Here is a 25,873-nt window from a genome sequence, read left to right as displayed (position 1 = left end):
CCCCTCTTTTGCAAAGATGAGATCTTTAAAACATGCACAGAGGACGTTTTACATTGATTTAGGTCAGTTGGAGAAAACACGGTTCAGTGCAGGGTTTCAAACCGTTCCACTAAATACAATAACATTTGCAGTCATGGCACCGTTCCATAATAATTTTAAAAGATTTCATTTTACTTATCATTTCAAGCCATTATCTGATCATATTTGACCTACATATTAATATTTTCATTACCATTCAAGCCCATTTTTTGCTCTGTACAAATTGTCAGCACTCTTCACAGAGATATTATTTATTTATTCTGGAAATATCTGGAATTCTTTCGCCCTACGTTTTCCTTAGGGACTCTATCCCTCCCTCTAAAGTATTGATATTAATATCTGGGGGAGGGGAACACATCCAATAAAAAAACGAGGAAGAAAAAGAGGTCTCTCTTAATGGTATACTACAGGAGAAGTAGAAAAACAAAGGGGGGGAAAGAAATGATAATTGTTTTCTCTAAGGCTATTATCTAATGCGAAAGCAAATAGTCGGTCTGGAAATCAGCTAACAGAAGGGGATTAGAGAGATCTGAGAGTGGCTTGATTTCTAGCTGAGCTGTCTCTGCAGCCAGTGATGAGACACAGACAGGGCAGCTAGGAGCGCTCCAGATGGCCAGGGAAAGTGGTCGTCTTGGGTTACTGCAGGGCACTGGGGCCACCAACACATCCCGAGCCAGGGAAAGCATCCTCAGGGAGCCAGTCCCACGTCCAGCCGGGATCAGAGAGGGCGAGGCCGGGAGCCAGGCCTCCGGCCCGCCAGCGCACCCCTGCGAGCCGGGTCTGCCCATTGTTAACATATACTTGACCTCCGTGACCCCCGCACGACACAGATGTCTCCCACCTCCACCCCTCCCAGTCACCCCCCCAACCCCCCCGCACCTGGTCGCGGCCGCGCCGCCGCCTCCCTCCCGAGCGACCACGGCGCCCCCGGGTGCGGGTACGGGTGCGCGCGGCAGCCGGCCTGGTGCGGGCGCTGTGGGCGCTGTGGGCGCTGTGGGCGCTGTGCGCTGCGCGCGGCGCTCCTGCTCCCCGGCGGACGCCCGGACGCCCTGCAGATAAATGCAGTCGCCTTCCTCGAGAGCGAGCGAGGGCGGGCGAAGCGGACGCAGACGCCGCCTGTGACAGCGGCAATCCCCTGCGCCCCACATCACATTTGTCTGCCACAGCAGCAACAACAGAGGAGCGAGCGAGAGAGCGAGCAAGAGAGCGGAGGGAGGGAGGGAGCGAGGCGGGAGGAGGGGAGCTGAGCTCGGCGCGCGCCGGGCTCCGCGTCGCAGGCTGCGTCTGGCTGGCGTCCGCCACCCCGGGCTCGTCGCCCCGCTGCTCGCTGTGCGCCGCGGCCGCGGGTGCTCGGCAAAGAGCAGGCGGCCTCCGGGGGAGCGCGCGTGGGCGAGTGGCCGCGGACACTCTGGCCTCGCGAGGGGAGCCACGCCGCGCCCTGATCCTCTGGCCCCGCGGGCCGCCCCCGACCGCTGGAAGTTTTATTTGCAGCTGGGAGCCCGCGGCGGATGGTGGGACTCTCCGGCCCTGTGCAGTGTAAGTGCCTCCGGCGGGCGGGCTGGGTCGGCGGGCGGGCGAGTGGGAGAACGGGCGGGGACCGGCCTCAGGCTGGGACTGTTAATTACCATTGCGATGACCGTCAGCTTCGTTTGGATTAATTCGACCGAGAAGCTGGCTCTGGGCTGAACTTGACGCTCAACTAGAGTAGGACTGCGTAGCAGGGCAAAGAAGAGCATCGCGGTTTCTGGAGTCTGCGATGACACTGAACTTCGCGGACAAACCAAGACAGAATTTTCCCTCTTATTTCTTTTTCTTTCTGTCCTTTTTAAAAAATAACATTAGGGATTTTAAACATTCCTGCATTCTCTTTTTATTTTATTTTAATTTTTTTTTTCATGAAAGGAGATTAGAAAGATGAGCATGTCTCCTTCGACTAAACAACTGGACTAGGTGCCCACGGTGTGTTTGGCAGGTGGCTCCACACCCGCACCGTGGGTTTTTAAAACTGGAAACGAAAGGCTGGTTCTCATACGGGGCACCTTAGTTCTAGGAGCAATACGAAGAATCCTGACTTGGTACCGGACTGCCACTTGGGTAGGGATCCTCTTAGCTGCATCCCGGCTCTGTGTTCCCCCGCCTGACAACTTTCTCCTTATCCTTGGGTATCCGCGGGTGCTTTGATGGGAAACCCCGAAAAGGACGCGCAGGCAGCTTCTCGGAGCCAAGCCTCTTGCCGAAGGCAAGTCCTGAGCTTCGCAGCCGGGGACACCTGGGCAGCATCGCCTCTGCGGTACTTCAGTGCACCTCTGGCCCAGTCACCCTGGCCCCCCGGGTGTTTCCTTCGCAGTCCCGACCGGGTTACGCCCGCCTATTCTGAGCCCAGAGCAGAACACAGTGCTCCGTAGCTCCCGCCAGGCGGAATCCAGACCCGAGCTTTAGCAGGAGAATTTATTACGTTTTGCAGAAATCCCTCAAGGAAAGTTCCTGGGGCTAGTGGATTCCTGGAACCCGCCGTTTACCATCAAGGCGAATCTAGACGGTCCAGGTTGGTTGGCATGTCTACACCCGCTCCCCGGGTGAACCTTAGCCTGCCTGGGGTGATTTAAGCAAATACGGTTAGGTCGGCGTAAGGCACTTAAGCCCGGCTTTTGAAACTGTTTTTTTCTTTCTTCTTTCTTTGTTTTTTTGCAAGGTCAGTTAAGCTTTGGAAAAGTTTTGAGTGTTTTGATTCCGGGCAGTAGGATGTGAACCAGGACTGTTACTAAAAATAGCCGCATTCCCTCCTCCTCTTCCCCTTAGGCTGTTAGAGCTTGGAGGATTTGGCCAGAGCCTTGGAGCCCTCGGCCTTCCTAGCCCCTTGCAAAGGGCAGAGCAGAAATCGTTTGAATTTGGCTTTTCTTCAGAACTGGGCACCACAAATCCCAGCGTGCCCCAGCGTGACTGGTGCTTCCTGGGAAAATGCACAGACAGAAGGTTGAAAGGAATTATCTAGTGTTCTCTGGGAAGAGCCCCAAAGCCAAGGAGTGAAGACCAGGGGAGCTGGAGAGGCCACTCCAGACCAACTTCATGTCCTTAATGTAACTCTGAGCCCTCTTGAATTTTTAACTTCGCTTCTCTTAATTAATCTGCCCAGGGCCTGTATATAAATGGCTGTCCACAGCTGCTGCAAATTGATTTATCTCCCGATAAAGGTCAGGTTGCTGACCAAAGCATTCTTTATACCTTCTGTGCGAACTAAAATGTGTTTTACAGGATCCCCCCCCCCCCAAGTCTCCTCTTCCACATCTGTACCGTTTTTTAGTGCACTCAGTGGCTCTGATTATCATTCCCCTCCTTTCCATAGATCTGGGTCCATGTCCAGGGAGTCCACACTCCCCAGAATACAAATCGAGCAGCTTCTCCGTGATGAAAGGTTTGTTAACGGTAGGGTCCTCCTTTTAGCTTATGGTAGCACTCTGCCTTGACCACGCAAGTGTCCAGCTTCCCTGCTCACCAGTTCCTTAGAAAGGGTCAGCACATACTATTGTTTCTTAAGCCTCCAGAGCCTCGGTTTTGGTGTTTATGTCAGTTGTTTGGTGTTTATTCCCACTGCTACTTATTTCTCCCATATTAATTCTTAAAGTGCTGTCTAGTTTTAGCACTATGGTGGCTGTCAACGAAGAAAGAGAGATGGGTTATGTGGTTTCATTTTCTTTTTCCTATTGTTTTTTAAAGAGCTGCAAGAGTCTCACATGCTGTTAACTAGAATCTCAGTTTGATCCACGTTGTTTATCTTTATTTAATTTTCCAGCCACAATAGGTATTCAGAAAGCCACACTGTTCCCTTATTATACTGCATTTTGCATGTGATGTTTTATTAATTGATTCTTTAGAAGACAGAATCCTAACAAAATCACCAAGGAATCATTCTGGGTACATAGAAATTGACTAGGTTTTAGCTAAGCCCACGCTTAGAGAAGAACTTCATGAACTTCATATTAAATACATTTGTTTAACCATTAATTACAAACTGTGTAGATGGCATCCCCTTTATTTGAAAAACTAGGTATTGTGTGGGAGAATTTCAGCCTGCGATTTTGCCGGTGTCTGGTTCTCATCTGATAAAAGCAGCAGTGAGAGCACCTGGATTTTTTTTTTCCTCCAGTATTTGGACAACTCCAAGCAGACCAGAAGCCTCTGAGATATTTTTCTTTGTTGACTAGGTCTGTTTCACCACCAGGACCTGCTAATAAAGACTCGGTTTTTAAAATGGTCTCTGAAAGGACCTTCCTAATAAGAAGGATTCTGCTTTCAGCACAGTGGAAGCTGCACTATTAAATGGCAAGTTCCTGGAAATAGCAGGACAGCAACCTCTGAGCTCTGGACTACAGCTTTGTAATACCCAATCCTTCTTAAGCATTGCCCTTGATGTTAGCATCAGCAATGAGATTTCCCATCGAGGTGTCAGCCTAAATATTTTTGGGTAAACCCTAAAAATTGTAAAGACCCTCACAAATGTCAGGTGCCGTTATAATTTATTTTATTGTAAAATAGAGGCTTATCTCCCCACCCCCTTCTCTTTTTTTAAACATTGAAAGGGGATCACGAGAAAGCAATGCTTCCATTAAGAATGCTGGTCAGTGGTCCTCAGTTTAGGACATTCTTCACTGTCAAATCCTGTTTCTCACTTCTTTGATATGAACATCAGCTGACAGGCCCTGAATGCAAAGCCTTCTGCACTGAGGTTTTATGCAGGCAACACAGCCAAGCAGTCTGAAAAATTGGCACCTGCACAATTTGCATGTGAAAACCCAAGTCGGTTGCATTTTGCTGGAGTCTATTACTGTAAGTTATGTCAGTGCGAAAGGCTATTTATTTGTTGATGTTTGGCCGTCTAAAGGTTCTTTATTATATGGATACCTTATTCATCATATGGTGATCTTTGGTCATTATTGATAGCAAAAGCAGGACAAACTCAGTTTTTGATTTGTAAAGTTATTTATTATGAGGTGGGGTCATTTAAGCCACGAGCTTACAAAAGTCATTTAGATTCAGTTAAAATTTTTAAATGTGCTTTGGAAGAAGGCTTTGAGAACAATCTGCTAAAAGTTGAGTGCATGCATGCAGTTAGGCTAACAGGGTATCGGTTGACAGCAGTCCAGCATTTTAATAGTTATGGACTTCAGTACCAACTCAAAGTCCCCAAGACCATAGACAAACATTTCAAACTTCCAAACTATGTGTGTGTGTGGGGGGGGGGGGGTGCTGTTTCTCCACTCATTTTGCTTGTTAAATTGTAGTTGTTACCTATATGACCTCTACAGAATTGTATTTGACCCCCTTTGTATAAACCAACCAATAAATGTTAAACCAACTACAGAAACCTTTGTGAAGCCCAGACTACTGTCCATCAAAGGGGAGATTTTATCCAGAGTAAGCTACTATTACTACCTACAGAGACACCTTCCGAGTTCACCTTTCTACAGCCATTAATATAAGAGTTCCTAAATAATGTTTAAAGAACAGTGAACATTTTATTAAAGCAAACATTAGTTCAGTTTAATGGAGGTAATTGTAAGCGATAAGACAGAGCGGGTTATCTCTGCGCTGTCTAAATAGAAGGAAGTAGCCTGCACCATTCCCAGTAGCCATCTGTAGAAGAGAAGGGTTTGCACCTGTCTGTCCCCACTAATTATAGATTAAGACCAAAAAGAAATGAAATTCAAGGAGGTTTTCAGCTAATGAAATCCATACTGATTTTATTGTAAATGTGTTTTATGTAAAGAGGAAGACGGCTGAGTTATGAGGAAAGAAATCGCTCTGTAGCTGCCACGCACTTGGTTCTGGAGCATAATTCTGCTGCATTAACCTTTGATATTAAAAGACAATAAAGACGGCAACTCGGACATGGGTGGTGGCCTTTGTTTGGCATCCATAGTTAGAAGTTAGTGAGCAGCAGTGGGCTCAGCAGCTTGGAAATGTGCAGGGAGCTTAGATGCCAGCAATGGTTCCGTATTCTGAATTGCAGATGAAGGAAGGTCTTGGGTTAACTTATGCATGAAAAGAATTTTTAAAAAAAAAAATTAGAAAGCTTTTTTCCCCCTTTTCTGCATTTTCAGCTTCACATCCATGAGAAATTAAAGTGAAATGACTGAGGAATGCATCCTTCAATGGAAGGTCACACGAATGCCTCCCACATCTGTTTATAGTAATTATGAACATAATTAACATAAGAATTACAAATGAAATAATGACAAGCTGAGCAATGAGATATTATGCCATAATGGTCATATGTTGGAATTCTCACATTATAGCACACTAGACTTCACATACTCAAAGAAAGAAAGAAAATGCTAGATTTTTATCTGAATTAATGTTTCAAAACTTATCTGCCTGGGGCAGATGGACTCCTTGCTTTTACAAGAAGGTAACCTATTATTAAGAAAAGGACTCATTGAAATTAAAATTTTGATCCAGCTTGGTTGCTAAGTTGTCTGTCATTATAGGTACCACTTTCTGGTGGTTACTCAGCCCACGATAATAATTCTTGATTACTATATTGCTTTGGTTTTTAATTTTGATTTTCTTGAGACAGGATCTCATTCTGTAGCCAGGCTGGCCTAGAATTTACTCTAGAGCTCAGGCTGGCCTGGAACTCACAGTGATACTCCTACATCAATGTGCTGAGTGTTGAGATTACAGGGGAGGGGAGAGGTCACCATACTGAGCTTGTGTGTGTATGTTTCTCTCTCTCTCTCTCTCTCTCTCTCTCTCTCTCTCTCTCTCTCTCTCTCTCTGTGTGTGTGTGTGTGTGTGTGTGTGTTTAATTGAAAGCTTTGGAAGCAGAGTGGAGCCCGAAGTCAGCACACAGAATAGTAACACTGTACTTCCACAAAACAAGAACATCAATGCATTAGCTACTCTAGTGTTTTCCTTGTGCCTAGTCTCTGGAATACCTTTTAGAGAAATCCATGTCTGTTCTGAGGTTAAAGGTGGTATCAGAGCTTTTTTCATTTGTATGTATGTATTAATTGCACAAGATAAGGGGTTTCATTATGACATTTCTGTGTATATGCACCAAGTGCATCTTGGTTAGCACATTGTAACAGAGAATTTAACGGGGAGGGGGGATCAGTGAGCATCTGTATGTTGTATCCCCCCCCTTCCCTGAGTTGCATTGGATTTTAAGGTGTTTATACACAGCCTGTGCCCAGACTGATCTAACTACAGGGACTGCTGCTGGCTTCTGGAAATGCAGCTTTCTGTCACCGGGAGAGAAGAGGTGAAAGGACACCTTTTACAAGAGCTAAAGGGATATTCTGGAGATCTATTATTCACTTGAAAACATGCAGGGATGACAGATTTCCACCCGTGCAGAGCTCACTGCCAAGTGGTTTACTTCCTGCCCCAGCACCCTTCCCTAACTCCTGAACCTGGTCCCTTTCTGAAGATTTATGGAGAAATAGTACCTGGTTCTTGTGCAGTGATACTGAGAGGCTTTCCGCATTATTGGATTACTGGGGGATTGTAGCAGCACCCCTTTTATCTGGCATTCATTCTATGACGAGATTTTCACACATCCCCTCCCCCCACTACACTGCTCAGCTTTCTTTATTTGGTGTTACCTATCGAATTTCCCTTGATTCTTTCCTTGGGCTGGGGGCATGAGCGTGTGTATGTGTGGAGGGCATCCATTTCACAGAAGACCAGTTTTGTTGTTCTAGGCTAGGTGATCTGGAAGGCACTTGATGAAACAAAGCCCCTGCTAAAGTCTGTCTCTGCCTCTTCCGTCTCAAGCTCTTAGCCCCGTGATGTCGCCTTCTACTGACTTCCCTGGTACAGGCTATCTGATGGCCCCAAGTTGCCCAGCAGTTGTGGCTGCAGTGGGGGCCATGCCAGTGTGTGGTTTATTGATCTCACTCTCCATAGTTCAGGAAAGGCTTAACCAAGCTTCAGCGCCTAGAAACACACCACAGCACAGCACTCCCCCTCCCCCATTGAGAAGACCTCCTTTGCTGTGTGTCTGCCTTCCATTAAGGATCTGATCAGGCGTTCAGATTGTCTGATGGGTGCATTTAAAAGTGAAAAGGAGCTCCCTAGGGACTACTCAGGTGTATCCCCCTCCTGACCCTGCTGGGGCCAAGAAGGTTGAACTCTGGTCGGCTGACAGAGTACCGGGCCCCTGCTTGTTCTGATTGATTCTCAGGCTCTGGGTGGGTGGGTAAAGATTGATTGCCTCAATTTCGAATTCCCACCTCCCAGACTCTCAGAGGTACACAGAAAGAAGCTCCTACCCCAACAGGACTTCTGGAGGTGGAGCAGGTGTCTGAGTCACCTGTAGCCACCAATCACAAGTGATCCTCCTAATCACAACGATGCTGGCTGCCCTGAATCTTCAGCCTGGACACACTCAAAGCTTTAAAGGGGAGGTGTGTGTGTATTGGGGGGAGTGGTGGTGGTGGTGAGACTCTTTTTGTATCTCCCTGTATCTGTGTGTGTGGGGGGGTGAGTGGGGGCTGGGTTTTAGTATCTGAGGGTCAACAGAGGAAGCTCCCACAGGACCTCGCCCTGGCAGACTGCAAAACTGTTGTGTGGGCACAGTAGATTTGTTTTGCAAATTAAGTGTCTTTGGATAGAAGTGAGGTGGTGAAGGTGTCCCTGTCAAAACCACCCAGAGAGCTCTTGATCCCGTTGACCTTGACAGACCTCTAAGGTTAGTGGAGCCACAGGGCTGGCGAATCCAAGTATTTAGGAGGTGGGGCTGATTCGGGGGCGCGGGTTACCCGGCAGCCCTGATTGCCACCACCTCCCAGCCTCTCTGGGTAGCTGTCCTCATGCTCCGACCCCATCCCAGGCCGGTCCCGCCCCTGAATCTCATCTCTGTCTCCCCTCCTGCCAGCATCTCTTCCCTCCCTCTCTTCCCTCTCTCTCCCACTTTTCCTCCCGCTCCCCCTCCGTCTCGCGCGCACCCTCTGTTTATTTTCCTGCCTCCATCTGGGCCCTGCTGATATTGTAATCACCCTGATGCACGTTGGCTCCTCTCCTCTCCCTCCCGCGCGCACACACTCACTCACACACAATGTGCCATCCCGACCAGCCCTTTACTTCTGATAAGCTCCGATGTGTGTTTAATGAATACAAAACGGCGGTGTGGGGGCCGCGCGGCCGGCCGCCTCGCGCGCTCGCCGCCGGAAGGTAATCTCCGCGGCCGGGCTGGGGGCGGCGGGGCGGGGCGCTGCGTGGGGGCGGCCCCCCAACGATCTGGAGCAGATAAGAGCCAGGGAAGTGAAGATGTAACCTGTTATCGGGTGCTCCTCTTAGCTACCAGAGGGAATTTACATTTAAAGATTACAGAGGGAGAGGGAGAGGATCTGCCTTTTGTTGTGCGGGGGTGAGGAGGAGGCAGCGGCCCTGGCCTCCACGCTATCTCCCATCACCTCAGCTATCAAGACGGGGGACTCACGGAGGTGAGATTACGGAGGGCCTTATCTTTAATTGGGTTTAGTGTTGCCAACCTGAATAGGTTTAAAGAGCCTCGATAAAGGGGGAACAATAGATTATTTGTCGATCGGACGATGGAACCCTCAGATGTAGAAGAGAGAGGAAGAACTCTTACCAACTTGATTAGCTCTATTTTATTTTGATTTTGAGGTGACAGGGTCTCTCTTGGTAAAAGAAGGAAGGACTAGGGAACTTAGGTGCGATTTGAACGACTTGCAATGTTTTTTTTCCCAATGCATGCTTGCTTTTCCAGACTTCTGCACCTGCCTTATTTTGAAGGTGCCTTCTCACCTTTTCTCCTTAGGGTTGATGTAGAGAGGGAAGGGCAGGGGCTTTGGGGATGGTTCATCTGTATTTGGTTTCGAGTGGCTTGTTTTGAGCAGGTGATGAATTGGTGCTTTGGTCCTGGAAGGGGTGTGAAAAGCCTTTGGAGATCACTTTTAATATGGAAGGAGGAGGATGGTAGATTGTGGTGCAGCTCTGGCTCGAAGGTTGAGCATCACTCTAGGTGTAACAGAGAGATTATATTTTGTATTTGAACCATGACATCTTTTGCTTGAAATCAGTGTGTGCGGGGGGGGGGGGGGCAAATTGTCACTTGACTCATGAATTACATTTTTTTAAAAAAAAAAATCATATAAACTTTAGGAGGTTTTTAAAAATGAATAAAAGTGGGCAAAATGATTGCTTTTGCCTCCTACACACAGTTGAGATAGGTGTTTTTATAGGTACCTAGATATGAACTAGTAACTAAAAGCCTAATTAAAATTTGTTTAAAGCCAGAGAGGCATGTTTCCTTGTTGACAGTGGCAGATCGATTGGGGAAGACAATAAGTCCCATTATTTTACTTCCATTGACTGAACATATTGACATTTCAGGTTTACTGTTGCCTCAGTGAGCAGGGCAAAACATTGAAATGCACAGACCAACTGGTCAGAGTGGCACACAGATTACTGCGTGTCCTCTCTGCCTTCAGGTTACCTTATCAGCCAGCCAGAAGGGGAAGGCCAACCTGCCCTCCCTCAGAAGGAGCAGAGCATTTTTGGTTAAGGAACTGTCAGATAACATGTCTTGGGAATATCAGTCATTTCCCAAGAATTGAATATGATGTAGAAACGTATGTTTATTTGAACATCTGGGGAAGCAAGCTAGTCAGCAATCTTGAGTATTTTACAAGATTCCCATTTACCCTCCCTGGAAATAATTACAGTAGTGACCGGCTTGTGATTGGGTGATAGCCATTGTGTTCCAGTCCAGGGTTCACAGCTAAGTCTGCGTCTTAGAAAAGCACTGTTTACAGTTTCTCCAGATACAGGGCCTGACTCTGACTTCTCCTGCAGTTTCTTTTGGTGGGTGAAACAGGAAACTGCTGGGATGTGACTCCCTCAGGCTCAGGTGTGTGCATAGACAGTGATATGGATATATATATATATATATATATATATATATATATATATATATATGGATTCCAAGCAGATGTTGACAAAATATAATTTGCTGCCTTCTTATGTCATCTGGCATTTACACACTTGGCATTTTACACACCATACATATAATACACAATCAAATTAAGTATTAGGTAGACACTGAGTCCAAGAAATTTGAACCACATCAAAAGTAGATATGGGATGAAGCCACAGAGACTGAGCATAGCTTTTAAAAAGCCGGGTGACCACGACTTATACAGAGCACACGGTGACTTCTGCCCCCAAGCAGGGAACAGCGCCCTTGGCAGTGTTTTAGCGGGGGGAACTCTCTTTTAGACCATTTCCATGAAAATGTTAGGTTTCCATTTGATCAGCAGGTGTCGTGGAGATGAAAGCCATGTGTAAATTTCCAGAAGGCTAAAAGTGTCAGTTCAGAAAAGGAAAGTGATAAGAGAAAATGCAATCAGTTTCCCTGTTTTCAATTTGTGCAGGATTTGAAGAGCCGTTTTGTTGAACTGCTGCATCTGCTCCAATATGAATATTGAGCTACTTCCACTAAAAATAACAACCTATAATTTGGAAGCCACTGCAGCCTTTTGTTAATGCGAGTGGGTTATTTAAAAACAAAACAACAAAAAAAAAAATTAAAATTAAAAAAAAAAAAAAACAATTTTCTATTCTGACAGTCCCCTGCCTAGCTGCACTTCCATTTGCTCTGCCTTTCCCTCGGCAGATAAATGGTATTAGCAATTAACGACTCATCGCGTTTGGCTAGGAAAAGAGGTTTCCATAGGTGGAAGTCCTGCTACTATAAAGACGCATTGCACAAAACAAAATTTATCTTTAAACAAGCTTGTAAAATATGTTTATTAAAAATGAGATACTCTCCATGGCGTTCTCTAACACCACAGTTTTTAACTGACTGGCGACTCCCGTGAGGCGGTTAACGTGATTCCGCTGCATACTGAGCAGTCTGTAATGTTTTCACCTTTAATACACCTTCAAATGTAAGTTTAAACTAATCAGGGATATTTTACCTAACAGGGCTTTCAAATACTTTTTTTTCATGCTTAAATAAAATGATTAAATTATGCTTGAGTGCCTGCATACAAAGGCTTTGGCCGCTACAGTCCTGCTAATCAAATAAGTTTTATGGCCCACATTAGAGGAAAAATTGGATGCATTTTACTGGTGACATTTCTAGGAAAGACGTGTTCTTTAACTCATCTGGTATTAATTAAGAAAACCTCCAGAATGTATTTAAAATAATGATAATGAAAAATTCTTCATCCATATAATAAGAATGTGAGTGGTGACATTACATGGAACACAGGCACAGAAATGTACGGTAGTAAGCAGATGTGTACATAGGTCGGCTATTGATTCAATCATTGATTGCACTTGGTTTGACTTGTGGCTAAAGTCATTTGTCCAGGGTGAGCCCTGATCACTGCCCAGGCTCAATTAGCTGTGGCGCTTGTGGCTTCACACTTGAGTTGGTAGATACATTCTTCACAGGTAAACTCAGAAGAGCTCAGGAAAGAAGAAAGGGGAGAACAGATACTGATGATGACACAGGGACGTGTTGATTTATAAATGTAGTGTTTCTCTTTGCAATGAGAAGTGGTTGAAGAAGACAACTGGATGTGTTATTGGATGAACGATTATGCATATGCAATCAGACAAACAATACCGCTCTAAAGGAGTGTTTTTGCCAACCCAAAACACAATGAACAGTCCGGTACTCTGGCGTTCTGGCATGTCGTTAAGTAAGTTTGGTATCGTCTGGGTGTATTCTTTGGTGTATGTATTTTGCCACTTTCAAGAAAGAGCCGGAGCCGTGGTGGCTTACACCTATAATCTCAGCACTTGGGAGGGGGAAGGAGAAGGATAAAGAGTTCAAAGTCATCCTGGGCTACATAGCAAGTTTGAGGCTAGCCTGAGCTACAGGTAACTGTCTCACAAACCCTCTCCCCAGAGAGAGAGAAAGAGGGGTGGGGGAGACAGACAGACAGACAGACAGAGAGACAGAGAGAGAGGAGAGAGGAAGCTAAATCACGTATCATTCAAAAATCCTATTCACAAACACAGCCCCATCACTTAGGATGGTCAGTGCTGAAGCCATCATATTTTATGTGCCCCAGGAAAGACAAGTTTCCTGGGTCTTCAGAATTACGGTGTAATGTCCAATCTCTTATATCAGAACCCCAGGTAAAGTTCTACAGTGCATCCCTGTACCCCTGGCATTGCACAGACCAGATGTGGAATACCTACATTGTAGTTTCAACCTGTGACATCTTGTGTACTATAACTCATAGCTCATGAAGGAACAATAGTCATTAGCTTCTGTAGATGTTGTATTGACCACAGTCTCCAGACAAATCACTGTTAGTGTGAACGGAGAAGGCGTTTAGAATGGCCATGCTGTGCAAGAGGGATGTGAAGGACAGGAATGTAAGTTCCCAGTGGGTCTCCCCCCTCTAAACACTGGCAGTGCCTTGGGGAAAGTGATGGACTGGTCTCATTCATCTTCTAATATCTGGGGTAAAGACAACTTCCGAGTGTGCTCTGGGGTTCCAGGGACTGCCACAAAGTTGTCTTCGGGGAAAGGCAAATAATCAGCAGCCACTAGAGACTCGCTTGTTGTGATCTTGGTCGTCTTGAAGGGAACGATGAACTGACATCCCACTCTCATCCTGTCAGGAACTCCAACCCATGGCTCAGACTAGCCACAGCTGCTAGCCTGGCTTTACATTTGACCAAAGTTTCACTGACTTCAATTATCTAATTATTTATTTAGTGTTTTCTTAGTCAGGGTCTCACTATGTATCCCTGGCTGTACTGGAACTCACTCTGTAGACCAGGCTGGTCTTGAACTCACAGAGATCTGCCTGCCTCTGCCTCCCATGGGTTTAGATTAAAGGCATACTGTACTATGCTCAGCTTTAACAATTTTTAAAACTGAGGTTCCTTGTCTTTCCCAAACTGACCTACTTTGTGCCTGAGTTCTCATACTTAGGACTTATTCTCTGAATCCCTGTGTCTTTACTTAATCCACCTTTGAGTCATGCTCTGCAGGGCAGCTGGACTAGCATATCCCTGGATACTCCCTAATATGTATCAGTGTGTCTATCTCCATCTTCCTAAGTCTGATGTCAGTCATCCACCCCCGAGGAGTTCATCCTGCACTGAGCCCATAAACTGATGATCCAGTCCCTTTTCTGATTCATCTAGCATCCTGGGACAGATTTTTACCCAGTGTCCCCAGGCTTTTCCCACGCAAGTGGACTGTTGTATATCTTGATCTCTTGTTCTGTCGTCATAAGATGTTTTTTTATCTGACAGTTGAGAGGAAGGGGGAGTTGCTTTTTGTTGTTGTTTTCTGGGTAAGGCAGCCCTTTCTGGAGCTCAGGCTGATGTATATGTAGCCTAGGTTGGCCTGAAACTCAGTTCTTGCTGCCTTAGCTTCTTAAGATTTGGGATTGGCTTCAGGCATATGCCACACCCAGCTAGGAGAAAAGGATTTTGTAGCATCTCTTACTCTAGAGAAGTTTAGATTGTAACTGGATATATGGGCTATGGCTCCACGTTATAGAAAGAAGGCCTGGTCTGGATATGTACTGTCCCGAGAGGTAAAGTGTGATGCCCTTCCAGTTCACTCACCGGCTTCTTGGGTAGCTTAAGTTATCTCTCAGTTTTCAGGTGAGTTCCTCAGAGGTAAGATGAGAGTGTCCCCTATGTGAATGTCTAATAGATAACAGGAATGGACTTGGGGATTTTCTTACAAGCATAGTGTGTATTGTTGACAATGAGTTTGGGGGACGATGTTTATCTTCATGTTGCTAGGTTACAGTAGGGCTTTACTGGGTCTCCACCCCTCTGTATGAGGATAAAAGGCACTGGGAAGAGCCATCCTGAACCTTAGGTGACTGTGTGAAGTGTTAGCCACTGCTCATGTCTTTCATGGGCAGCGATGGGAGAGCGGATCTGTTTAGGCTGTAAGAAGGGACTTCTGTTAAAGGGAGATAGGTTTTATGCTATTCCTTCAGAGTCACTGGGCAAGACTCTGGCCTCGTGCCAGGCTGTGGGAGAGAGGGAGAGGGAGTGGAGATTGGGAGTCGTTAGTGAACATTCACTGTCACCCATAGTTTCAAAGTCTGAAGACACCTGGGAGATGTAGAACATGCCCTCTTTAAATAGCATTGTGGGCCAGAACTGATACCAACTCATTTAAATGAACAGTTCATTGATATGTGACCAAAATCAAGACTTAAAAGAAACATGAGAACTTGACCAATATTTAGAAATTTAGTTGTTGCCATCAGCACCTTGGCTTTGTATTTGTTTCTTGTTTGTAAAATCAATAGAGACTAACATACAGACACCGGAAGTTTGTCTTCAGTTTCCCGATTTCTGAAATCGCCCCATGAAGCAGGGCTGGATTTCTTTGACAAGTAGGAGTGATTGCGTGTGTTTGGTTTGATCAAGATGAACACTTTATTGTCATCCAGGAAACCTTTGCTATTTGCTAAGGAGTTCTTTGGCTGGCAGGGCTTGAGAATAGTGCCAATTTTCAATCTTCATTAGAGACGGAAGCCATGGGAACCACTCACTTCATAGGTCACAGAATATCTTTTTAAACTTATGTTCAAAGTTCAATGTGAAGCTAAATGGAAATTCTTTGCCATAAAGGAAAATGTTTATAAGTAGAGACTTAGAGAGTTCTTCATTACAGCTTGCGTCCATTGGGTTGTATAGTATCTAAGATGTATTAGATAAAATATTCCCAAGAGATGTCAAGGAAGATTGCAAAGAAGTTGAAGAGCTGGAGATACAAGGATGACAGGAAAGGAAGGAGAGCTGCGTGGCCAGGTGGAGGCAGTCGTGGGCTGTCTTTGGTGGGACTCTCTTGCTGGACCTGTTAGAGGACTTCTGATGAGGATTGGATCCTAATGCTGTAGACAAGTAGACAGATGATGATCCCCAAGAGGACCTGCACCCCTAATGATGCCAGGGAGATGGCGTCCTGCAGAGAATATTCAGATCACTTTCCGCCTGGTACTCGGTGCTAGCTGTGCTTTAGGTGTAGTCTGAGGAAGTTTGTTAGTCGGCCTGGTTGGTTAGTCCATGTGGACATTCTCCATCCCTTTCCCTGGTCACAAGATAGAGGAAGGTGTGGTCGATTCTAAAAGGATGCTAGTTTATTTTCCAAGTCCACACATACATTATACACACTGTGATGAGCAAACACAACAGGGAAGGATGGCAGATAGCAGTGGGGCTGGGGCATTTATTATTAGAATTATTACAATTCTGTAGCTCCCAGGATGTGTCAGGTACTGTCCTGTATACTCCCCCAGACCCAGTTGGCTCACCCTCTCACCTTGGCGTTCTCATTTCTAGCTGGAATTATTTGGAAAGGAGATCCACACCTAACCTCTCATGGCTAGCTGTATATAGGCAGTGACTTTGTATTCTTTGGTTTAAGCGGGGTGAGGTGGGGGAGGGGGGCGGTCAGTGAAGGTGGAATGGGAAAAGAAATGTGATGAGTGTCCATTGATTGACAGTCCCAGTTAAGCGGTCAGTTGGCCACAGGGGAGTAGGCAGAAGATACTAGAGAGAATGGAAGTGAGGAGCGGCAAGAGAGGAGAGAGGCGGCCCCGTGAAACCCGCGGTGGCTCTCTCAGGAGTCACGTACTAGCTGTGTAACCCTGGTAGAAACACTTTCTAGCCTGACCAGTGAAAAATGAAGCATATATTCCTGCAAAGAAATCTAAAGTCAACAGGTAATTCGTTCCGAGTGTGAGGCAGGCTGCTGGGAAGAGAGCTAAGGCAGGTGGTGGGTGCGGGCACCCCTGAGTAGCACACCTGTTTGGAACAGTTTTGGTAGTTACAACAGTATACCCGATGACTAAGTAAATGGCGCGATAAGTGGGGTTTGTTTTTATTCTCTCTCTCTTTTTCTTTGTGTCTGTCTGTCTGCCTTTCTGTCTATTTGTCTGTCTCTCTGTGCATGTGTCTGTGTGTGTATGCTGCAAGTGTCTGTGTACCCACAGAGGTCAAAAAGGGGTTTTGGATCCCTTGGGGCTGGAGTTACAAGTAGTTGTAAGCAAACCCGATGTGGGTATTAGGAGCCAAGTTCTGGTTCTCTGGAAGAGCACGAAGTGGTCTTAACTGCTGAGCCATCTTCCTCCAGTCTCATTAGCAAGATGGCATCTAAACTTCTCTAGAGACAGGAAGGAGGATTTAGGACCTGGTTGTTGATATCGGTCAGTAGGTCTGTACAAGGCTAGAGTACTGGGGAGAGAGGGGGAGGAGGTAGGAAACACCCTAGCCAATGGATACACTAAAGGCCTTGTGGTAAAGAGTGCAGAGTAAGAGCAAAAGACATTTATAGCCTGCAGATAAAACACTTGACTTGGACAACTTCTTCTTTGGGAAGTAGCATGGAGAGTCCCTGCTTGGGTTTGGGGTCGTGCATCCCTTCCCTACCATAAAGCCAGAATAGTTACAATTTTATAATAAATGAGTTTTTTTTTCTAGTTGAACGTCTTTTGTACAACAGACACTATCATGAAGTGAATCTAAAAGCAATGAAGAAAAGATATTGCAGGGGAGATCATGAGTCTCATGGAAGCTGTTCCTCTGGAGATGGCTCTGTTCTGATGGGTCTCATGCAGTAGAAAGTAGGAAGGGCGTGAAGGCCAAGACCAAGCAGTGTGCTTGTACCAGTTCATTTACTGTGACTCTTTGCTTTGCTTTCTAGGCTGGGGATTGAATCCAGGGTTTTTTTTTTTTTTTTTTTTTTTTTTTTTTTTTTTTTTTTTTTTTTTTGGGTTTTCGAGACAGGGTTTCTCTGTGGTTTTGGAGCCTGTCCTGGAACTAGCTCTTGTAGACCAGGCTGGTCTCGAACTCACAGAGATCCGCCTGCCTCTGCCTCCCGAGTGCTGGGATTAAAGGCGTGCGCCACCACCACCCGGCTGAATCCAGGGGTTTGTGCATACTAGGCCAGCATTCTCCCAGTGAGCTCCGTCTCCACTCTCTTGTTTTAGCAGTTTAAATTGTAGGTACTGCAGAAGGGTAGCTGTGATTGGGTTACTAGGATGGGAAATGCAGGAGACATTGCCAAGAAAAAATAATCGGAGCATGGATTTATTAGGGAGAATCCATAGAGGGGGAGGGTAACAAGCAGAATAACTGTCCAGTGCACATAGCCTGCCAGAACTTGGGAATTACTTTGGGTTTCTTTAAAGAGAAGCCCCCCTGCTCTGTGCCTCCCTGTTCTGCTGCAGACTCATAGAGTTCCAGCCTCAGACATGGTCATTTAGGTACTTTAGCCCACAGGATTCTCAAGGCTTCAGCTACCTGTGGGGTCAGGGACAGCACTACCAAGTGGTAGGCGTGGTTACACGAGTCTATTCTGACCTCTTTGGGACCTGTCTCTCTCCTCATGGATTTGGCTCCCTGAAATTCTTTCAGATGGTTGTGACCGACCTATCCATCTGGAGATACCCTCTGGATATGTGGAAGAGTAGGAAGTGCTCAGGCCTGGTGAGCTCTAGGCCTTAGTCCCCCAGTCTGCAAACACCACCTCTGGTTTTTATGTTTATGTATTGTAAACATTGAGATTTGGTTGCAAGGTAGTGTGTAAAACTTCTTTTAGCTTGCATAGCGGTGAGACAGTAGAAAGGTCAGGGTGAAGTTGACCGGCCGTTGATGGGAGCAGGGACTATCCTTGGAAACAGACACTCATCAGATTCCAGGCTCTGTGGTTTTGGGAGCAAGGAAAGAATAGTTTACCCATGAGGTCTTTGAACCTAGCTCCATCTCTAATGTGCTCTGGATTGTAAGTAGAACAAATATATTTTTGTGCAATAATGCTTTTTAAATCTTCTTTAAGCAAGAATAAATATGGGCTAAATATTGTTGCTAGAATAGAAATTAATGTTTTTACAGTCTTACAATTAGCAGATAGTAGAAGTAGTATAGTATCATATGGGTAACCATGGTTTTTATTTTAAAATGGAGGCCTCGGAAAGGTACAGTAGTTTTTTTTTTTTTGATATGCTGAAAGACAGTAATAAACATTACACAGTTGTTATGAAATCACTTTGCGTAATTTCCCCATTTTTTGTGTCAAAAGACACAGCATCAACATTAAAGCGGTGTATGAGCCTGACATGGTGGCTCAGTCTTGTGAGCCCAGCACACATAACCTGTCTCAAAGAAGTCAGTCACAAACCCTTTCCGTGAATAGAACTTTCAGAATAAAACTCGTAAGATCATATTGTTTCATAAAGCTTGAGACATGCAGGTAGTTGCCGTGAATTATCCCAATAAGGTGCATTGTATTTGGACAGTGGTTTTTATCCAGCCTTTTCTTCCCAATCGGCATGGCTGCCAGGGCCTGAAAAGCTGTCATGTAACTTGTCAGTAAAGTGTAACTTAGCAAACACGTCAGTTCTGCAGTCCCAATACACCAGCCGTATGGCTACTGGCTATCGATCATAGAACACAGGAGTTTTAGGGTACTTTCTGAGGATTTTGTTATTATTATTATTATTATTATTATTATTATTATCATCATCATTTGGTCTGGTCATCAGTCTGCGCTTATATATATCACATGCTTTCCCTTGTTGTTTCTTCCTTTGATATTTGTATTTATACAGTACAGTAAATTGAGAAATACATATTTTTATCATGCTGCATTTCAAATTTTTAATTGGCTGTATTTTTAATAAAACGTATACATGCTAAAGCCACACTGCTGGTCTTGTAAGAGGGATACCATTTTCCTAACTGGACCTATGAGTGCCACAATTATTTCAAAAATTTGGAATTTTTCTAATCATGTTTAAGACCATCCTGAGTGGAAAGGGACCTGTAACACTGCACTTCATACATATGCATTGTGTGAGATAATAAACCCTTTTTTTCCTTCACAAAATACCACATCATGCCAAGACTTTGCTTTGCTTTTTGTAAAGTCACTTAATATTAAAAATCCCTGTTTATCTTTACTTTTGGGCTTTAATCAGATCTATCAGAATTGGCTTCTGATGAATTTTTATTTAATTATTAATTATGCTTGATAAAAATTAATTTTCACAGTTAAAATACCCCACAAAATTTCACCATGAAACAACCCTTTTTTTGTTCTTTCTCTCTCTCTCTCTCTCTCTCTCTATATATATATATATATATATATATATATATATATATATATATATATATATATATATATCTGGCTGTACTGGAACTCATTCTGTAGACCAGATTGACCTTGAACTCAAAAACAATTCTGTTTTAAAAGACCAAATTATGTTATTGGTAAAGAATCATTTTTGAGATACATTGTTAAATGAAAAGGGCAAGGAGCATAAGAATGAATGTGCTTGCTACATACGCTCAGAAATTGCATGTAATTCCAGTTGTGGCAGATGTGCAAGAAGCTGACAGCATTGTTGCTTTCAGAAAGGGAGGTCCAGGCATTCTTGGTCTAAGAAGCAGGTGCTTAGGTGCCAAGCTTGTGGTATATGGTTTGTGACAGAATAAGGGGCTGCAGTGTGAGCCTGAGGCTCCCTGGCCAAGGAAGTTGCCCATTATGGGAAGGTGATTTTCCCGTCCCTGCCAGAGCAGTTGAGTGATCCAGAGAGGAGGCCTGGCTCACAAGGGTTTTGTTACTTTCTTTCCCTTAAGAAGCAGTTCTCATCCAGACCATAATAGTATGGCCTCAAAGGACATGGGAAGGCTGACGAGAATGAGCTGCACACCATGAACATGTCATGTGGCTGCTGGTCTGGGCTTTCCAACTTTGTACTTGTCAGTCCCCTTTTCCAGCAGCTGCCAATGTGTCTTCTCTTTGTGGTCATGCCTTCATTTGGGAAACACTGAATGGCCCAGCTTGGCTTTGGGAATAGGGGCGTGTGCCTGGCTGAAGCTCGGCCTTTCTCTTTCTGCCTTTTCTAAGGCCCTGGTGACTCTGTGTATTTGTACCTGGCCCTCTTGGGTGCTTTCTGAGGGAGGAGATTAGGTTCACTTTACCATCTCCTCAGCCTTTGCTGAGGCTTTCTAGTCTATGACTTCTCTCCTGACAGATTGAGCTGCTTTCTAGGCTCCTTCAGTGTAGGAGTATGGATGGAACAGCTGGGGTCTTTTTGATACTTTGTTATATAGTGAAAAAATTCACACATTGAGCTTAAGTTATTTACTTAAAGTTCTCTGGAAACATTTAATAGCTAAAACTGAAGAGCAAACTTTGGTTTCAACAGCATATCTTTTGTTTGCTTGCTCCATCTCTTTCCACCTTGGTTCCCGCCCCCCCCCCCCTTTTTTTATTGTGTTCTCTCTTTAAATGCTCAATTTATTGCAACTGTATTTTGGCTTGTATATTGTAACAGTGCCTAAAAGTACAACACCCCCTGGGATGCTTAATTCTGTCAGCCTGAGTGGATTAAGAGATGCCTAGTGCATTAATGAAGCAGACTTTTGGGCATATCTGTGAGGATTTTCTTTTCCAGAGAGGGCTAATTGAGGAAGGAAGACCTGCAGGAATAAACAGTAACATACCATGGGCCCAGGTCCTAAACTGATATAAATGCCAAAGGAGAAAGCCAGCGGAGTGACAGTTCTCTTCTCTCTGCTGTCAGATCCACCCAGATGGGAGCAACCTCACTGGGTCATCCTCCCATGACCCTTTATCGTGTGATGATGGACAGACAAGTTCTGATTTCTTTCTTTTTTTTTTTTTTTTTTTTGGTTTTTCGAGACAGGGTTTCTCTGTGGTTTTGGAGCCTGTCCTTGAACTAGCTCTTGTAGACCAGGCTGGTCTCGAACTCACAGAGATCCGCCTGCCTCTGCCTCCCGAGTGCTGGGATTAAAGGCGTGCGCCACCACCGCCCGGCTAAGTTCTGATTTCTTGTTTTAAGACATCATCACTGTCCCAGGGCTTATTACCACTCTCCTGGAGGTCTTTTAAACTCACCAGTTAGAAACAGCCTGGTAAATAGGGGAAGGCATACAGACTGCTGGTGAGAATTATACCAACAAGACTTTTCATTACTTTTGGAAAAGTTACTGGTTAGGGTTTAAATATACCCCACATTTGCAAGTTTCTGAGACAGAAAGCAAAAGGGAATGAGGGTAGAGAGAGATTTAGGATTTTGTTAGAAAAGATAATGAGGGGTACCTGTGTCGAGGCCATGCTTGCAGCCAGGAGGTTGTAGAATCTCGACAGAGGTACCATCAGTGCCAGGTGCAGAAGCTTCCAGACTCTCCTTTTTCTTTTATGTGAAAGTTGCCAGCCTGGAAAAGGTACCTTTATTTGAAGAAACCAGTCTTTGAGAATAATTGTTTCTCTCTTCTTTTATGCTCTAGAGACGGTCTTTCGCAGATGAAATTACAGGAGAGAAAAGAAATCACAATGCATTCATTAACAGCATTGTTTTCTTTGTTATTTCAAAGTATTTACCTGCATCCTAATAGCTGCTGCGGTTTAATTGGTTAACTGATGGTAATGGTGCTAATTCTATCGTTAGTACAGTAGTAACTTTCAGAAAGAAGAAGTGTGATTTTAGCAGGTCAGTTTGAAGAAAGGCCTTTGCTTCTGTTTTAATGGTCAGAACCATCGTGCTGAATTCTGAGCGTACAGGTGGGATAGGGCTCTTATAGTGTCTGGCAGGAAGTATGTGGCCAAGCCTGATAAAGGTAGAGCATTATGGCGATTGGAAGATCACAGAAAGATCACATGACCAATAAAGGTTTGTGAAAATCCCAAGAGCTGAATTGGGCTGCTGTGATACTACCTTAGCTTGGCTCTTTCTGGATTACCACTGTGCGCTAAGTGTAAAGGCTTGTATGGGGGATAGGATAACGTGCAAATCAATAAGAGGGAGACGGTTCATAAAAAGACAGTAAGATGTGTCCATACCGTGATCAATGCAATGAAGACAGCAACCAATGTTAGAATGATGGAAATGGTGGGGCGAGACGAATTCCCGTGGCTTGGAAACCATTCCTGGGGTGATGTTAGAATCTGGTCATGTGTCTGTGTATGCAAAGTCTTGAGGGCAGGGAATGGCACTGCAAGGATGAGATGAGACATCTTGCCAGTGTCGACCCCTCCCCTTTCCTTTTGCCTGGAAAAGCAACTGACCATACTCATAATGTATATACCATTCTTGAGATGAGTGTGCTGTACCAATGTAAGGTATGAAGTCATAAAGATCTGATGAGATCTTTTTCTTAACAAACTCAACTGAGCAGGGTGGTGGTGGCACACGCCTTTAATCCCAGCCCTCGGGAGGCAGAGGCAGGCCTGGTCTACAAGAGCTAGTTCCAGGACAGGAACCAAAAGCTACAGAGAAACCCTGTCTCAAAAAAAAAAAAAAAACTCAACTGAGAGACTTATGCCTAAAGCTTGCTGCAGTAAGTCTATGCCTTTCACTTTGGGCTACTCTTTTGTTACGGTGACAAACAGCCAGGAGAAGCAACTTAAAGCAGGTAAATGTTGACAGAGGCTTCTGCTCTGCCTGGTCCCCCAGCTGTTAAGTCCCAAAGAAACACACAGAGGTCTACATTAATTATAAACTGGTTGGTCTATTATTTCATGCTTCTTATTAATTAATTCTTACATCTTATATTAACCCATAATTCCTATCTGTGTTAGCAGGTGGCTTGGTACCTTTTTATAAGCAAGGCATTCTCATCTTGCTTCCGCTGTGTCTGGGTGACTACTGTAGACTGAACCTTTCTTCTTCCCAGAATTCTCCAGTTCTGGTCACCCCCCCTTGCCTAGCTGCAGGTCAATCAGCATTTTATTAAATCAATACAAGTGACAAATCTTTACAGAGTACAAGACCATTGTCCCACAGTTCTTCCTCCCCTTTTTTCTTTTCAAAACAAGGACTCTGAATCTAATCTTCTTTGTTTAGCTTGTTTCCTGACCATTAATTCATAACAACTTGTAACCAACACTCTAAACAGAGACAAACATCCATAATTCATTTCTTGGGAATGTGGGCATAGTTTTCCAAGTGACTTCCTGTTGCTTAGGGGTGCTGATGATCTTATGGGGACCTAAAGAAAATTTAGGATTATGGTCAAGTCCTGACTAGAATATTCTATGAGGTTTGATTATCTCAGCCAGAAGTCTTGAGGTTGTTCTAGATGTAGAACTCAGAGGAAATTCCAACAGAGGTCCTCTGAAATGTTGGATCATCTGGGCCGTCTGCTCCTATCAGAGGTTTTTTACAGGGGGTCTTCTTTGATCAAACATGATTTTTCTTAACCCAGAATGAATCCACAACCTCTCATTTCCTGTGGAAACAAAAGCAAAACCTCTTTTCCCAAGCAGCATATCTTTTGACTTAAAATTGAAGTCAAGTCATTTCCAACATATCTATGTTGGACTAATCCAGCAGCAGTCATAATCAAATGTCTGTTAGCAACTGTTGCTCCTTCCTCAGCCACCAACCAATTCAAAGGGAGCACAATAACATACAGTATCCAGATTCTTTGTATAGTCTCCATCTTTATATGACTTTATTTTAAACTCTGTTTTATTTTTATTTTTAATTTTTGTTTTTTTTTTTTTGAGACAGGGTTTCTCTGTGTATCTTTGGCTGTCCTAGAACTCACTCTGTAGACCAGGCTATTTTTGACCCCACAGAGATTTGCCTCCCTGTGCCTCCCAAGTGCTGGGATTAAAGGTGTGTGCCACCACACCCAACTACTCTCTCTTTTTTAAAAAGAGTTTATCCCTTTTCTCTTCTTTTTCAAGCCTACATATATTTTTAAACACACTATAAACCACTTAAAGGTTTTTTTTTTTTATCCGAATCTGTCTTTACTGTATATCTCTCTTTTTCTGACCACATGAGTCTTTAATTTGCTAAACAGTATGGCTAGGATTAAAGCCATGACTTTTTCAGATGGATCCACCCCATTCCTTAGTTTTCTGAGAGTCTAACTTCATGGTAGAGATACTGGTGTGACCCGTATTTATTGCCACAACTGTATGGAGTTTCAAGGTCCCTGCTACTACCAAGAAGCATGTTGTTGGCTATTCATCAACATCATTTAAGTGTTTGGTGGCGGGGCCTCTTAAAAGAGCTGCAACATTTTTGCAGCTAAAACTAAGTCAGGAATCCTCTCTTAAACGTGACATGCTTGCCTCTAGCAAATAGCCCACTCGAGAAAATGCTGCTACCAAGAAACTGTGCTTACTGTGTGTGTGTGTGTGTGTGTGTGTGTGTATTGAATTACTTCCCAAGTTCTCTCAGGTTTTATATGGATGCATTTGTCCACATTGGCACCATTTGTTGACAGAGTTTCTGTCCCAAAGAAACACACAGAGGTCTACATTAATTATAAACTGGTTGGTCTAGTAGCTCAGGCTTCTTATTAACCACTTCTTACATCTTCCATTAACCCATAATTCTTGTCTGTGTTAGCCACGTGGCTTGGTACCTTTTATCAGGGAGGCATTCTCATCTTGCTTCCTCTTGCATCTGGGTGATGACTGCAGACTGAGCCTTTTCTTTTCTCGGAATTCTCCTATTCTGGTCACCCCACCTAAACTTCCTGCCTGGCTACTGCCCAATCAGTATTAAACTAATACAAGTGACAAATCTTTACAGTGTACAAGAGCGTTGTCCCGCAGTAGGTAAGATATATTTTGGCTTACTGTTTTAGAGGTTTTAGGGCAGAGGAGACCAGCTACTCTTGCAGGTCCATGATAAAGCAAAATAATCACAGTGATGAGAGCATGTTGGGGAGGTAGGAGGATGTTTATATCACTGTCATGAAACAGAGAAGGTAAGGGAATGTTCTAGATATCTCTCAATCTATTAAGACACAGCATCACAGACTGTATGGCCCTGAGTTTCAATTGTCACTAACTGAGTTCTGTTCTGGGTTGGAG

At 44.5% G+C, this 25,873-nt stretch overlaps 1 protein-coding gene across 5 annotated transcripts in view; it reads left to right on the top strand.

The window, feature by feature from the left end:
* Nucleotides 1-1,103: 1,103 nt before the first annotated feature.
* Runx1t1 (RUNX1 partner transcriptional co-repressor 1) overlaps nt 1,104-25,873 on the top strand; it is a 142,537-nt gene continuing 117,767 nt past the window's right edge. For 2 of the 5 annotated variants that reach the window (XM_057790528.1, XM_057790531.1), the window contains exon 1: nt 1,104-1,575. Coding sequence is in view for 2 of the 5 variants with exons in the window: in XM_057790531.1 (XP_057646514.1) it covers nt 1,548-1,575 (28 nt within the window). In the remaining 3 variants the exon portion in view is untranslated. Of the gene's footprint in view, nt 1,576-9,089; nt 9,214-9,310; nt 9,486-25,873 lie in introns of those variants that run through there. The other 3 variants (XM_057790530.1, XM_057790533.1, XM_057790529.1) reach the window with 3 other exon arrangements.

The sequence above is a fragment of the Chionomys nivalis genome, chromosome 16, assembly GCF_950005125.1.
Source record: "Chionomys nivalis chromosome 16, mChiNiv1.1, whole genome shotgun sequence".
Taxonomy (NCBI): domain Eukaryota; kingdom Metazoa; phylum Chordata; class Mammalia; order Rodentia; family Cricetidae; genus Chionomys; species Chionomys nivalis.
Note: the sequence above shows the minus strand (reverse complement) of the source record. Positions and strands in the feature narration are given on the sequence as shown.